Source organism: Electrona antarctica, assembly GCF_951216825.1.
Source record: "Electrona antarctica genome assembly, chromosome: 24".
NCBI lineage: Eukaryota > Metazoa > Chordata > Actinopteri > Myctophiformes > Myctophidae > Electrona > Electrona antarctica.
The window spans coordinates 27,310,857-27,327,470 of NC_136803.1; the positions used below are offsets into that span (position 1 = coordinate 27,310,857).

The window sequence follows — 16,614 nt, forward strand, 5'->3', positions numbered from 1 at the left end:
ACTAAATCTATGGGTGATTTAGTCGACTAAAATGTATTTTGGTGGGCGTCGATGCCGTCGTAATGACTGTTTTTACACTTGCTGAAAATAGCCGATCTATTTGGACCAGAAAGAGGGTTTGTTTTCTTACCTTAATTGTTATGAGCAAACTAGTCCATTCCATGAATTCTTTCGCTCCGTTGTGCAGTTTAATAGCAAATATTAGAAATAAAAATAGGATAATCACTATTGTCAACAACAGAATGTGGAGGGGTGTTGTCCATTGGGGGTTTTTTTTTGACTGCTAGTTTTGTTTTTTGTTTGTTTTTTGTTTTGTGTAAGTCATGTGTATTTTGTATGCTTTATTGTAAAATCCATAAAAAACGTTGATGACAAAAAAAAAAGAAATAAAAATAGGCTCTCATAGACTTCCATTGTAACGGGGAAACAGCTCTCAAAGTCACTCTTTTAGCACATAAGCGACCACAACAAAAGCTGATTCTGACAGGAATCAGGAAAACTCATTGAAAACTCAACAATAAAAAATGTCAACGTTGTATTGTTTTGACTAGTCTGTGTAGAAAGAAGATCCTGCCTACGCGAACTTCTGTTCGCGGTGAGTAAAAAAACGATCTGATTGGTCCAAATCTGTATACACCCACTCCTGAAGCGTATCATTGGAATGCCATGGATGTAAACAAACGTATTTGATGTCGTCCGCCTGTCGCTAAAAACCATACACAATGGACGTGTTTGAGGGAGACACTTTAGAAGACACTTGGACTGCTCGTCTGCGAGGCTGCAGCTGGGTGCATCTTAAGTTTTAAGCATTATGTTGTACTTTAGCTATTGAAAAATAGCAGATCTACAAGCTCATAGCGCGCCACCGAGTGGCGCGCTACGAGCTTGTAGATCTGCTATTTTTGAAAAATCGTTAAAATGTGGCGCAAATCATTGAATATATATTTCAGAGCGAACATTTTTAACTAAAATATTTGCTTCTGGGGGGTCCCTGGAACTACATATTTTGAGATGGGGGTCTGTGGCCCAATAGAGATAATTCTGGGGGTACTTGACATGAAAAAGGTTGAGCACCACTGACATAGAAACATGGGTTTTTCAGATTTTTTTAGGATTTAGAAGCCTTTTTTTAATCAAACTCAGTACAAAATGGGTTAAACAGCGTGGCGACTTGTTTACAAACGAAACCTCGCAAAGCTTGTCCCCGCGAGAGTTGGGAACACCGTGGTACCTGCTTCAGTACATCTCCGACCAAAATAGTTACTTTATAAACCTCATCAAAAGACGAAAATAAAACGGCACGAGTTTTCCTGATGTCATAAACGGAGGCCAATTACATATAATTTTTGGGGTCCTTGACATGAAATATTGAGCACCACTGATATAGAAACATTAGAAGACATTTTTTAAATTTCGATGTCAGGTCTAAATGGGTTAATTAATGGGCAAGGATGGAAAGTAGTGTCCAACTATTTTCACATGGCAGCGAGGAGGGTTCTGAACCAGCCCACATTTATACATCTGTCAGACGTCTTTGTCAGGTTTAATTATGGATTCTTCTATTCTGGTGAATCGTTGAATCCATTATCACAGTAAATTATCACTGTAGGGAAATTATTCCTATATATTTCAGACTGAGCAGTGATGAATGGGGGGGGGCATTAACCCATTTAGACCTGACGTCGAAATTAAAAAAATGTCTTCAAAATCATGACAGTTCTGAAAAACCTTATGCTTCTGTATCAGTGGTTCTCAATATTTCATGTCAAGGACCCCAAAAATGATATGTAATATGCCTCCGCCCCCCATCTGAAAATATGTTGTTCCAGGGACCCTCCTCCAGAAGCAAAGATTTGAGTTAAAATATTCAAAGATTTGAGATTTTTTTTAAATAGCAGACCTACAAGTTCATAGCGCGGCACTCGTGCCGCGCTATGAGCTTGTAGATCTGCTATTTTTCAACAGCTAAAGTATAACATAATGCTTTAAAACACCAAAAGGGGTTCCCGCACAAAATGGGTTAAAAGAGCTGGCAGGTCATTCCGAAAAGGCACATTTGAACGTTGGGAAGATTATTCTAAAGATTAGAGATGATTGAGGTGATTGATTCGCTGTACTTAAGGCTGTCAGGGGAGTCGAGAAATGTCAGGAGATTCAAAGGAATATAATAGTGTAAAAAGACTAAAGGTTATTAGAAGATTGAACGGATTCTTTATGCTTTATTAGATAATTAGAGATGTAGAGAGACAGGAAATGGATTAGAGAGAGAGGAGTGACATGCAAGACGAGACAGGCGTAGGATTCAAACTATGCTCCTTGCCATCATGACGAGAAGCATAGATCTGTACAGTGTGTAGTAACTGGCTGAGCCATCAGGCATCCATTTAGCACAGCTTTATAAAGGTAGGAGGATAAAGTACTCAAATGTTTTAGACCTGAGGACGATTCTATACAAATGTGACCAGATTTGACTGAGAGACTGCCATCGCGCAAATTACAGCTTTTCACCAGAGAAAAACTTTTTTTTTTCTTCAAAATGAGTTAATAGCACAGGCAGACTCTTCACATACTAGAGCATGTCTGAAATAAGTGTCAGAGCTGAAATCGAAATAAATGCCCAAACTAGTAGCTAGGTGTAATGTTAGAGACCACAGAAGTGAACCTTTCAAGCCTGTTTTCTCAACTCGCTGTTTTCTGCAAGACATTACTCTATAAGCCATATCTCCAAAACTGGTGGGTCAAACTGAACCACCAATATGTCAATTTGAAGCTATGATTCCCTGCTTTCATATGACATGAAAATTCAAAAAAATCCAATGGCAGTTTTCTGAAAATCCCTATGTTTCTATGTCAGTGGTTTTCAAACATGTTCATGTCAAGGACCCCCAAAGATAAATGTAATTGGCCGCCGACCCCCCATCTGAAAATATGTTGTTCCAGGAGCCCCCTAGAAGCAAATATTTGGGTTAAAATCGTTCGCTCTGAAAGAATATATATTCAAAGATTTGCGCCACATTTTCACGATTTTTCAAAAATAGCAGACCTGCAAGTTCTATGAGCTTGTAGATCTGCTATTTTTCAACAGCTAAAGCATAACATAATGCTTAAAACAAAGGTGTTCCCGCCCAGAATGGATTAAGGAAAAGTATCAATGCTGCAATGTAGAAACACTCTGTTACAGGTAAAAGTCTGGAATTCAAAATGTACTTCAGTAAAAGTGCGAAAGTATTGGTATGTTTCAGTTTGAAAAATACATCAAATATGCGATTATAATCCATTCCTAATGGATGAAGCCTGGAAGCCTGGAAGAGAGGTCATCAGGTGGTCTCCAACCTTCTCAGAGTGTTTCGACCCTCGACCATTACACTCTCCAGTCGGCGGGTCAGCAGCGATTGGCCAAGTCACTGGCCCTCTCCTCCAGTGATTGGCCAAGTCACTGGCCCTCTCGGCCTCTCCTCCAGGATTCCAGCTATCTAGACAAATCCACGGTAGAGCGCCCCGGGCGCAGCCATCACCGAGGCGCAACCAGCACCAGCTATAGTGTTGGCCACACCTGGGCCAACAGGGTAAGGCAGAAGCTGCCGGCCAGGTTGCAGCAAACCAGTGCTGGCCACACCCCAGCGACCGCCGCGCCCAGGGCACCCCCCCCCCCCCCCCGCGCGCGGACCCGCCCATTGTCCTTTCTCTCATGCCAGAACTAACAGGAGGCTCTCTCTGCCTTGTGTGTTCTTGGGGGACATCAGGCACTGAGAGGTCTCTATAGGACTATGGTTTGCCTCCTGCCTAGTGTCCTCCTACGTCTCACCACCCAGACTGTTGGTCTGTGCGGCGTGCATGTGTCTGTCCATGTCCACACTTAGCCTTTACTCTGGTGTATTTGAGTCAAGGAAGCCTTCTCTGCGTCTGTGTCTCTGTCGTTGTTGTTGTCGTTGAATCTGTCCTATCGAGTCTCTCTTCCTCCCCCTCCTCTCGGGGAGATTCTGGGGGTATTTGCCCCAAAAGTAGAAAGTACTTATTGTGCAGAATGTCCCGTTTGAAGTGTACGGAAATCTTTTGAAAATAGCAGATTGAGCGATTTGAAAAATGCAGCGTGACATTTCTTCCTTGGGCCTAGTGGCAACGTGCGTGCAAAGTTCTGTTTTCATGACTTGAGGCATTTTGTTCAAAGCTGGACCAAGCTGGAAACTTTGGAAGCCAATCTTAGCCAATCAAGATGGAATATGAAAGGTCTGACACAGACCCGTTTGGTCTAATGACCACAGAGATACTGGGTACCAATTTGTAGTGATTCTTTGGACAGGCCTTCGGCCTGGTGGAGACAATAAGACATATTCTAACCGGTGGAATTGTACAGAAATGGCCCTTGTTAGATGTGGGCAACGTAAGAATTAAGCAATATTACACGAGAGGGTGTGGGTTAACGTGATTATTGCCACGACAGTGATGCGGTAAGGAACGAGACGAAGTCGAGTTCCGCAAGCATCACTGAAGTGGCAATAATCACGTTAAACCACACCCTCGAGTGTAATATTGCAATTATACAACAGTTACCCTTAAAACTAAGAAAATCGCTGAAAAAAAATATTTTTTTAATGACAGATGTAGTCACTACGACGACAAATGTCCCAAGAAACTAGCTAGCCTAGCCACCGAGTTTGCTAGCGCTCTGGGAAAACAGAGCAGCTGAATTCTTTGCTTTGATTAGGTGGTGAATGGTGCTGGTTTAACCCACGGCTAGAAGGCCGTTTCAACCAATCAGATTGCTTCCTCGAAACGACCTGTGGTATAATAACAGATATTCTATTGCTGTAGGTCCTGTCCAAATCACAAAGAATTAAAATGATCATCATCAAAATTCTACAACCTTCGCTCTCATATCTTTCCTCATTGCCATTTTGTCTGCGGAGCCCCCTGTGCTGCTCGCTCAGCTTTGTAATTGATAAGAAAGAGGGAGAAAAATGCTCAGGAAGCGGAAAAACGAATGTCCCGGAATCCAAATACAGCATTATTATTATTATTATTATTATTCCACAGTCATCACAGTAGATAGATGCTGTCAATAAATGAGAAACGGAGAGAAACAAAGACCGCCGAAGCAGACAAAACCCACAACACTCCAATTTAGCTCATTTTGACCTGAGATCAGATTCTGAAAATGTCTTCTACATCCTGACAGTTTTCTGAAAAAGCTATGTTTCTGTCAGTCGTTCTTCGATTTTTCAAAAATAGCAGACCTACAAGCTCGTAGCGCGCCACTCGGTGGCGCGCTACGAGCTTGTAGATCTGCTATTTTTCAATAGCTAAAGCATAACATAATGCTAACACCAAAAGGGGGTTCCCACCCAAAATGGGTTAGAAGGGTAAATCCTTGTAGGTGCAAGGCTCAAAGATACTCAATTGAAAGAAGGAATGCCAGCACTCAATGAATGTCCTTTTTCACATGTTTATTTACCTCTGACGAGCCAGTGGACGCGTTTAGGCCTGCAGGCGGGCCTTCCTCAGCTGAGGAATTCCTTCTTTCAATTGGATAAATGAGAAACGACAACAAACTCTACATAAGACTTATCGACGTAGGGGGCACGGTGGCACAGTCGGTAGTGCTGTCGCCTCACAGCTAGAAGGTCCTGGGTTCGATTCCCGCTGGTGGACGCTGTGGGCGCTGGGGGTGTATTCCCTCCTCCGCGTCATCAGTGCCCATACCCGAGGTGGGGTTGGCAAAAGGGCCCTTCTGTGTGAAGTTTGCATGTTCTCCCCGTGTCCCCTAGGGTAGGTACCCTCACAAAAACATGCAGTAATCCTGGTCTCTAAAACTACCTCCCTCTGGCCAGCCAGGGCGCCTGATGGAGGGGAAAAGAACTGGTCGGAATAACGTGTTCCTTCCACGCGCTATGACCGGCCAGGGAAATTCCCCCCTGTCAGGTGAAAAGAAGCAGCTTGGACTCCTCATGCATAAAAGGAGGCATGAGGTCAGTCTGCTGCCCCCCCAGGTTGGCAGAGGAAGTGTAGCGCCCAGGATTACATTAGATAATTGGCACTGGGTGAAAAAACTGGGTTACAAAATCGTGGGATAAAAATTATATATATAAAAAAAAAAAGAGACTTATCGACGTTACCAGACTCAACACTGCAAAAAGGTATACAAAATGAATGAAACAATAACTGCCCCCAAAACGTTGCCCATTTTTGAGTGGCGCAACCACTCCCTTACGGAGCTATGTGGCCCGGGGACCCCCACATGGTCATTTCTCTACCGTTTCGGATGCGGGGTGGCTCGCCGGAACCGGGCCGGCACCCTGGGTGCGTTCCTGTGGGTCTGGAACTCTAAATGTGGTTAAAACATGGGCTTGTGTGTGAAGTGAACCTCACCTGGAGCAGTTGGCCACCTGGATGGTCTGACCCTTACAGGCCGCCCCTCCGCACTGAGCCACGGGGCTGTCGCACGAGCGAGCGCGACACATGCAGCTGCTGCTGGAGCCCTCGCCGTCGTCATGGTTACACGCTCTCCACGCCGCCCAGGGGCTGAAGCTGCCGTCCTGCGTCAGGTTCCTCACCTGCGGGGAGGGGAGGGGAGGGGAGGGTGTTAATCCATTCAGAACGGGAACCCCTTTTGGTGTTTTAAAGCATTATGTTATACTTTAGCTGTTGAAAAATAGCAGATCTACAAGCTCATAGCGCGGCACCGAGTGCTGATGGTCATGATGAGCGTTGGGAGGTTGTTACAGGTTAAAGGGACACTTCACTCTTTTTGCAAAAAATATATGTTAATGACGTTTAGAAGATTTAGAACACTTTCCTGGGGGTCTCTATGTGTGTAATATGTGGTTTTGGATATTTTTTGATTTTTAGTAGTGTCCATTGTCACAGACACTGGGCTCACTTACTTCCTGCCTGGACCATAGACATATAAAGGTAGATGCCCCTTTTGGCTGTGGAGCGTATGTGCTCAAGGGAGGAGCAAAAAAAAAAAAATCCCGAGATTCCTTGCGAAGCCCCGCAAGTGCGTGCGTCACAGAGCGCATGTTCGGGTCTGATAAGTCCCGGAAAAGATGCGCTGTGATTGGCCAGTAGTCACTTGAGTGGCAGCGTGACGTAGTGTGTCGTCCACTCTTACGGCGTACCAGTGTAAATTCTTCCGCCCTCCCGTCGACACACATGGCTCCAACGAACTGCAGCGGCCAATGAGGCATCTATTTTTGAGTGGTGTAAACCACTCCTACAACTGGCTTTGTTAGTGCAGAAAAAATGAGCATGGTTGCTATGTTCACCCTGTTCACCCGGGTGTGATTTCATTACGTCAGACATGATTTTTGAGTGGTGTAAACCACTCCTACAACTGGCTTTGTTAATCTGTGCAGAAAAAATTAGCATGGTTGCTATGTTCACCCTGTTCACCCGGGTGTGATTTCATTACGTCAAACATGATTTCATTACGTTAGACAGGCTATATTACACCACTCAGTTCACACGGGTGTGATTTTTTAAATATCTATAGCCTGGACTACATGTTGTCTCAGTAAGACAGCCCTCCCCCTATCCACAAGGAGGAGCAGTGCACCAAAGCAGTATGGGAATTGTAGTCCAGGAAGGAAGTGAGCCCGCAGTGTCCGTGACATCATGGACACTGCTAAAATCTAAAATATCTAAAACCACATTATTACACACACAAAGACCCCCAGGAAAGTGTTCTAAATCTTCTAAACGTCATTAAGTGTGTCGTGCAGGGACACTTCAATGAGATGGTCTGTACTGTATGTGGGCGTATACTATTTTTAGAGTACCGCGCCGGCGTCAATAAGTGTCATTGTCTATTCATAGCTTCAGCCATAATTCAATGTGTCCTGTTCAATGGCTGTATTTATATGGCGTGGCTCTGCAAGAAGCCTGCGTGCGTGCGTGCGTGCGTGCGTGCGTGTCTGGAATTATCTGTCATAGACGACTGATGTCACAAGTGCATCTGGAACAGAATTCCAAGATGCCACGCCAATTTTGTTTTTTTGTTTGCATTTGTTTAAAAATAATTCCAAGAAATTAGAAACTTAGGACAGAATAATTTAGTCAATGTTGACTAAACACCACTGAACGATTAAGTCGTCATGCGTTATAGGGGGGTGCAGTACTTAGTTTAGACAGTTTTTGGTTTAGACTAGTCATTGGTTAGACCAGTCATTAGTCCTACAACTACAACCTATCTCAAACCCTCACCCTAAACCTAACCTCCCACGGGGCAGCACACCTAAACCTAACCGTCCTTAACCCATGTCTAACCAATGACTAGTCTAAACTAAGTATGCACCCCGTTATGGGGTGGCTGAATTTCGTTTTTTCCAGTCACTGTTTTCCTCATCAGACAATCAACACTTTAACCCATTCAGGCCTGACGTCGAAATTAAAAAAAAGGTTTTCTAAATCATGACAATTTTCTGAAAGATTTGAGGCACATTTTATCGATTTTTCAAAAATAGCTGCTATTTTTCAATAGCTAAATTATAACATAATGTATGTAACCACCAAAAGGGGTTCCCGCTCAAAATGGGTTAAAATGCATTCAAATGCGATGATAATGCAACTTTCACAAAAACACTTTGATTTCCCATCTCTAGTAAACATGCCAGACCACCATATGGTCGTTTAAGTCTTACCGGGCACTCTGTAATGTTCTGGCTCCATTGGCTCATGTTGGAGCTCTCCTCGATGGTGGTGCATCGCTTCTGCTTCCTGTCCCAGCCGCAGTAAGGGTCCCGCGCTCCAAGACAGTCCCTGTAGCACCAGGGAACACACGCTGACGTTATCTACTGCATCTACTGACAGTCGGTGGCGTGCACAGACATTTAGAGGGGCAGGTGCTCAAGTGAAAAAAGGGCACCTTGTGCAGCACGTGGAACCGGCCGGTTGCCTTAATAGTGTGAGATTTATAGACTGCCAAAAGGGCAGGGGGTGCTCTAGCACCCCCTAGTGTCTATCTGTGCACACCACTGCTGACAGTCAATTCCAGCAGTAGTATACATTTCTTTCTTTGTTCCATGGTCAAGTTTTTAGAAAGTAGTATAATTCTATAATGAAAAAAAAGGACTCTTATAAACCAAGCTACATACTGTACCAAAATGGTTGCAAATTCATCGTTTCATCATTACCTAAACGTAAGTGCTTAAGTACATAATTTACCAATTGATGGATATGTGGAACGGTCGTAAAAACACGGTAGACATGTGCTCATGCGGTACGTCGTGCGGCAAATACTCCACCCCCCCCCCCAACCCCCCCACCGTCCTTTTCCATTTAAGCCGCTACGACTTTAACGAAGTGAAAATGAGTTGAGCCCTGCACTAGTAAACAGATTAGCCAGTCACAAGACAAACACAGACTGGCTGCAGCCTTAGGGTCATTAAATCTATAAACCCACACTGAGAAAGAGGTGAGCTTGTCAGGGTTCCAGGAAAGCCCCTCGGTGGCAGTGGGAGGATGGAACTTTATCGGGGAAAAAAAGGCACAGCCTTATAGCACAGCCCTGCCTTGCAAAGACTGTAAAAGGGGTCTTTCTCCTGTTGTGATTTGTTTATTTGTGTGTGTGTGTGTGCGTGTGCATGTTTGTACATGTATGCAATGTGCACATAAAACTGCCTATACATCTGTGTCTGTGTAGAAAGTATGTGCATGCACGTGTGTATTTGCGTGCGTGCGTGCGTGCGTGCGTGCGTGCGTGCGTGCGTGCGTGCGTGCGTGCGTGCGTGCGTGCGTGCGCGAATATACAAAAGAGTGTCTAGATATATACAAAATGATATGCACAGAATATCAATACAAAGCAACTGAAAAACACGTTATTTCATTGGTAGTGGATGGAGAGAAAGGGTTTTTGTCCAACCAAAAAAACGGCAGCCAATGCATGCAAAGAGGGGCACAACCAGGGGCGGGACTTGACATAAGGATGAATTTCTATTTGTTCAGAGGAGACAAAAAGACCGTCACCACACTCATGGACACGGATGAACACAAGCAGTCAGCCTGTGTTGTGCAGCTTCGCCACTGAATACCACATTGTGACAAACTGCACACAACAACTAACTACCCAACGACAGAACAGACATGGGGAATTTGGGGAGATTCTCATTCTACTACTCTGCCCCCAAAATGTGGAATTCCCTGACACCAATTGACACCATCAATTAAAGTTTAATTGATGGTGTCAGGGAATTCCACATTTCCACAAGACACCAGTGATTGACATCGTTTCATTATTAAACGATGTCAATCACTGGTGTCTTTCAACTCTGGCCTGAAAAACTATCTATACGGAGACCGCAAGGAGAGGCAAATGCAATGTCCAGGTAAAGCCTTTCCTTTTTCTCCCATTTGTAAATTTTTGTATTCGTCGAAGGCATGTATTATTGTGTTATTTTCAATTTCCAAGGAACAGCAATGTCCGTGTTAACCTATGTGTGTGACTATGTGTGTGACTATGAGTACCAGTAGGGGCAAAAGTGGCGCTGTTGTGCCAGAAACAGAGAGAGAGAGATAGTGCTGCACTGTTGCCTGCTAATGAGAGAGAGAGAGAGAGAGAGGGGGGGGGGGGGGGGTGGGGGGGGGCAGGGGGAGAGGGGAGTTGCACCACTCAGTTCACACAGGTGTGATTTTTTTATGCTATTCTGATGAATTGAATACATACAGCAGGACCACGATGGAAACAAGTCGCAAGGACCTCACGTCGCGTGGTTTACATCTCTGACTAATGAAGTATTCCATCACTCAAAGGTACAGCAGAGTGGCCACACTATTCAAATTATTAGAGCATATTGAAGTACATTTACTCCATGCTGTAAGATGAGTAAACTTGAATGGATCATGATTCTATTATCATTATTAACCACCTCTGAGTGCAGGAAGTGTGTTTGTTGGACAAATGCCCAGAGAGGGTGTAGTAGTGCTTTTATATATTATAATGAAGCATTATAAAACCACCCCAAGGGCCCTCCCTGCCTGGCCTTACCGCAAATCCTACCAGAGCATGTGGATCTCCCTCTGGGCTACGTACTCTACACCTTCTGCTACAGCTTTTTACGATGAAACACAATGCCATTGACAACTAGATAACGTGCCCCTCGGGGCACAGGTCTCCACCAGGCCAGGTCAGGTCAGGTTGTGTGGCCTCCTGGTGGTGCTATAATAGGTAGGTAGGTAATTTTATTTATAAAGCGCCTTTCAAAACAGTTGTTACAAGGTGCTGTACAATAAAATAATAGGAATAAAACAAGAACATCACAATCAAAGGTAAACCAACAATGAAATAAGAAACAGAGCAGCAAAGACAGTACCTAGAAATAGATTAAAAAAATGTGAAAAGCGTGCCATTTCTTCTCACGCCTTGGATGGCAATTGGATGATTTGAGGCATTTTGTTCCAAAAATGTGTTTTGCAAAAAAGTCCACTTGTTTGCTGGCGCTATAACAGGCCAATGTGAAAAGGCAGGCACGCACGCACGCACGCACGCACGCACGCACGCACGCACGCACGCACGCACGCACGCACACACATTTACTGTATATCTTTACTTTAATTCTATAGTCAATGGGCCCGTGATCACCTTGCCCAAAGTTGGAGTTATATGTCATAGATAAGTCATAGATACATCATAAATTAACAACATCACACAGATGACTCGCTGGTCACAGCAATGTGGCAGAGGCAATGGGTAGAGGGGGAAGCAATAAATCAATTTCCTGGTCAAAACAACAGTGCTTATATAGAGGTCAAGGTCACTTTACACTTGAAACCATGCCATAGTACCCATGCTGGACACCGGTCACATTTGTACCAAAGTGCCTTCTCCAATCTCCATGTGGCATCTGCTTCTTTGCTTCCTTGCCAGCACCAGACTCGGTGAGGAGGATGAAGGGATAAAGAATTGCACACTGGCTAGTTTTGGCACGGAGCCACAGATGAAAGCAATTTCCAAGCCCACATTTTCTCATTTTGGAAGCAGCGTCGTTCAACAAACCACAGCGGACAGGACTCTCACCTCCAGAACCCACGTGAATCTGCACTGTCTGGCCCACGGTCAGATTTATGCCAAAGTTGCTCTCTCTTTTTCTCCTTTCCCCTTTCTCTCTCTCTCTTTCTCTCTCCTTCTCCTTTCCCCTTTCTCTCTCGTTCACTGTCTTCCTCTTAGCTTTCCTGCTGACTAACTCCATAGACGAACAGAACTAAAGTACAATTCCAGCAGCAGCATGGATCGGCCACTCACTCTCTCTCTCTCTCTCTCTCTCTCTCTGCCAACTTGCGCCTTGCACACAAGTAGGCCATGTATGCTCTGAGTCCTAGAGCTCTCTGCTGTCTGTCTGGGTACGACTGCTGCTCTGAGTCCTAGAGCTCTCTGCTGTCTGTCTGGGTACGACTGCTGCTCCGAGTCCTAGAGAGCTCTCTGCTGTCTGTCTGGGTACGACTGCTGCTCCGAGTCCTAGAGCTCTCTGCTGTCTGTCTGGGTATACGACTGCTGCTCTGAGTCCTAGAGCTCTCTGCTGTCTGTCTGGGTATACGACTGCTGCTCTGAGTCCTAGAGCTCTCTGCTGTCTGTCTGGGTAAGACTGCTGCTCCAAGTCCTAGAGAGCTCTCTGCTATTCTAAATACTTTAGACCCGTTATTGACCGAAACGTACCTTAGTTTCTTCACCAAGAACGGTGGTCCCTTATTGGCTGTTGGAGGACACTGACATACATACCGTGACATGCATGCATGCATACATGCATGCATACATACCCCCCAACAGTGGTCCCTTATTGCCCGGCAGAGTACACCGACATACATACATGCATACCCAGCTGATCGCAGTACTTGCACGCTCTGCTTGCGCAACTAATAACTAAGATAGCAGCTCTGTCAGTTCTCTGCTCGAGTCAAATAAGGACAGCAAAAAGTATACAGAATAACAACACCCCCCCCCCCCCCCCCACACACACACACACACACAAACACACACACCACCTTCCAAACAAAACAGAAAATAGTACATCTTCCGAACGCTCCTTGTCTCCAATTTATAACACCCTATAACACACCATTTCCGTAAAAAAAAACTAAACATCAAAAAACATTTCCTTTGGAATCCCGTTTTGTGGCGCTCTCTCTCTCTCTCTCTCTCTCTCTCTCTCTCTCTCTCTCTCTCCCCTGCGATATAAGACAGGTGCAGTGGTATACGCAGGGAATGGAAGGGATGCCGGCTGCACTCAGCTGCAGTCATTCAGTCCAATTACCCGGCGAAACGCTGACACGCTATTAAGTCTGGGCCCTTGGAAAGCCAGCGACACTTCAGGGAGTCTGCCAGATGATTCGCATACAGTATATATACCCACATGAAAACGAGTTCTTCTTTTTATTCTTTCATTCACCCCCCCCCCCCCCCCCCCCCCAAATGTGCCAGCTGTTGAAAGGAAGAGCTCACATTCAACCTGGGGAGCCAGCGAACTCCTTTTTTTCCTCCTAGGGCCAGACGGACGGCCAGACGGACGGATGTTTAAGAGTCCCCCCCCCTGTTCACGTCAAGTCAAGCAGGGATTTGGAGAGAATTTGTCGTGAAAGCCTTGAATTGCGTCGAGGGAAGAAAATGACTTGAGGCTCCTTAAAGGAGACCCCCCCCCCCCCCACACACACACACACACACACACACACACACACACACACACACACACACACACACACACACACACACACACACACACACACACACACACACACACACACACACACACACACACACACACACACACACGCACACACACACACACACACACACAAGTGGGCCCTCTGAATAAAATTTCCGCAAGAAAATCTAACTTTGCTTTCCGCCCCCTCCCCGAATGCTCTTAAGCTGAGATCTAAGGATTTCCTGGAGATCATCAAAGGGGTCAGTATAACACGACGTACAGCCTGAATACCAAAGAGACGACGACTATACGGCCGAGGGCCTCGTGTACTTCACTCAGTGGTGGAAAAAGTACAATTTTGAGGTATTTGTACTTTACTTGAGTATTTCCAATTTCCAGTACTTTTACTTCTACTACACTACATCTCAGTACTTCACTACAATTATTTGAAAACTTTAGTTACTAGTTACTTGTAATTTTGATTAGAAAACATACATTAAAGGACCACTTCACCACTTTTCAACTTCTCTTCCTATAATTGGTCCTAACTAATGTTCATGATAAAATACCACCATTTTTTCCTACTCAGTCTGTGTCTCATAGGAAGGCTGTGGGCAGTTCAGAAACCCGTCCACCAGTGACATCATCGATGGTTACAATGCAAAAGTTGAAGCCATCGTTCTCACGATAATACAAATCTAAATATATTTTAAAACAAATCTTGTTTTAAAAAAATTCTGCCTAATGATGATGTCACTGGTGGACACGTGTCCGAACTGCCCAAAGCCCTCCTATGAGACACAGACTGAGTAGGAAAAAATTGTGGTGTTTTATCATGAACATTAGTGAGGACCAATTATATGAAGAGATGTTGAAAAGTGGTGAAGTGGTCCTTTAACCACTCCAGCCCTACACGTATATACATTTTGGCCATTTGAAAATAGCCGATCTACAAGCTCACAATGCGTCGCATCGCGACGCATTGTGAGCTTGTAGATCGGCTATTTTCAATAGATTTTCTACACATTTTGAACTTGTGAAATGGGACATTCTGCAATATGAATACTTTTAGTACTTTAAGTACGTTTTGATGCCGATACTTTTGTACTTTTACTCAAGCACATTTTCAATTCCGTACTTTTACTTGTAACGAAGTATAGTTCTAAATTGCAGTATTGGTACTTTCACTTAAGTAAAAAAACAATCGAGTACTTTTTCCACCACTGAATTCACTCAGAACGCACTCAGAACGGATCCAGAGTAGACCACCCCCCCCCTCTCCCCCCCAGGCACACACTCCCCCTCAGAACCGCCATGCTGGCTGACTGGCGGCAGCCACTGACCATAAAACCCCAGCAGACGAGAGGCGTCCCGGGGAGTTGGAGGAAGCCCTATAACAAACAACATGCTTTCAAGGGTCTGCTTGTTGGCCCAGGGGGGCAGGCTCCTCATAATAAACAAGGTCGGATAGGTCTGTTTAAAGTTATGTTGAACTTTTGGTTAGAACCTTGGGTTGTAATACTGGTTGTATACTATAACTGGTCATGATTTATCTGAATCTGAACATTGTCCATCGTTAGTTTAATATTTGTACTGCTAGAAACCGAGTTTCCCCGACTTTATCGATGAAGACCTCGACCGACGACGAGTTTCCCCGAGTCACCTTTTATTTCTTAAATAAATTAACTTTGTGGAATGAACTCCAAAACTCTTTAAAACTGAGCTCCCTGCCATCCTTCGGTCAGTTCAAAGGAATGCTCCAGAATATTTTTCACCGTGATTGCTCCTGCTTCAATTGATCTATTTTACTGATGGTTGTTCTGTATAAAGTTCCTTTGTAATTTATCCTGATTTATAATGTTGTTTGATGTATTGTTTTTTTTACTGTATTTTGTGTATTGTAAACCTCGGCTACATTGAAAATGAGGGCTTGCCCTCAACTGTATTCCGAGTATAAATAAAGGTGATGATGATGATTTGTTTTATTGACCGATTTCGGTCACTTTTAAGATTTACGAGGTTTTTCGGGGGCCGATACTTTGCGACACGTCACACGTTTGGATCGGGTGAAGAAAAAGAAATGACGCTCGCTTCTGAGGCTGCTGGGTAATCGAGTCTCCAAGTCAATGCTATGGAGCAGTGGTTCCCAAAGTGGGGTCCGGGGACCCCCAGGGGTACTTGAGGGAGTTCCAGGGGGTCCCCAGCTAAATGATAGTTTGGAACCAAATGGACCCTTATGGGACTGTAACTCTGAGAGTGTACAAATGGAACCAAACGGACCCATACGGGTCCGTTTGGTTCCATTTGTACACTCTCAGAGTTAAATTAACATTGATTTTACAATATAAATTGGGGGTCCCAGAGATAGAAATGCCATTAAATGAGGGACTGTAGCCAAATTCATGTCAAACTAGGGGTCCTTGAAATGAAACAGGTTCAGAATCACTGTTAGAGTCGTAAGATAATCTTCTCTTATGGGGGTGTTACATAATCGGTGATTGTATGTATATATATATAGTATACAGTGATTATGGTAATACGGTTATTTGTCAGTCACATGCTGTTGTATGGTATAGAGTGCTGAATGAAGTTCTCAGTCACAGGTCTGGCTGATGCTGCTGTGCTCGGAGGCGGAGAACCATCCACCTGCCCACCTCGTCACCGTGAGCCTATCATCAAGCAGAGGGTCAGCCTGTGGAAGCCTACTTAAGCGCAGCTGTGATTTGAGCTCATTGGCATTGTGTCTCCGTCTGTCATACGGTGCACACTCTGACCATGGAGCTGTGAAACATTCATGGTCTAACAAGTCAACACTAGGAACTCTATATGTGTAGAGCACCCTGAGTGTCTTAGTATGCCTCTGTCTCAGCATTTGATGTTACAATGAATTATACTTACGTTATGGATTAAGTTGTAAGGTATAATTTAAAGGAGTATGGGAGCTTGCTTTTTGTAACAGTCATTCTTTTGTTAGGCATAAGTT

General features: G+C 44.5%; 1 protein-coding gene across 1 annotated transcript in view; it reads right to left on the bottom strand.

Moving 5' to 3' along the window:
• LOC306917443 (semaphorin-5B-like) overlaps nucleotides 1-16,614 on the bottom strand; it is a 169,182-nt gene that overhangs the window by 34,683 nt on the left and 117,885 nt on the right. The window contains exons 13-14 of the mRNA XM_079495669.1: nucleotides 8,640-8,757; nucleotides 6,367-6,551 (exon numbers count right to left, since the gene is read on the bottom strand). Of these exons, the coding sequence (XP_079351795.1) occupies nucleotides 6,367-6,551; nucleotides 8,640-8,757 (303 nt within the window). The remainder of the gene's footprint in view (nucleotides 1-6,366; nucleotides 6,552-8,639; nucleotides 8,758-16,614) is intronic.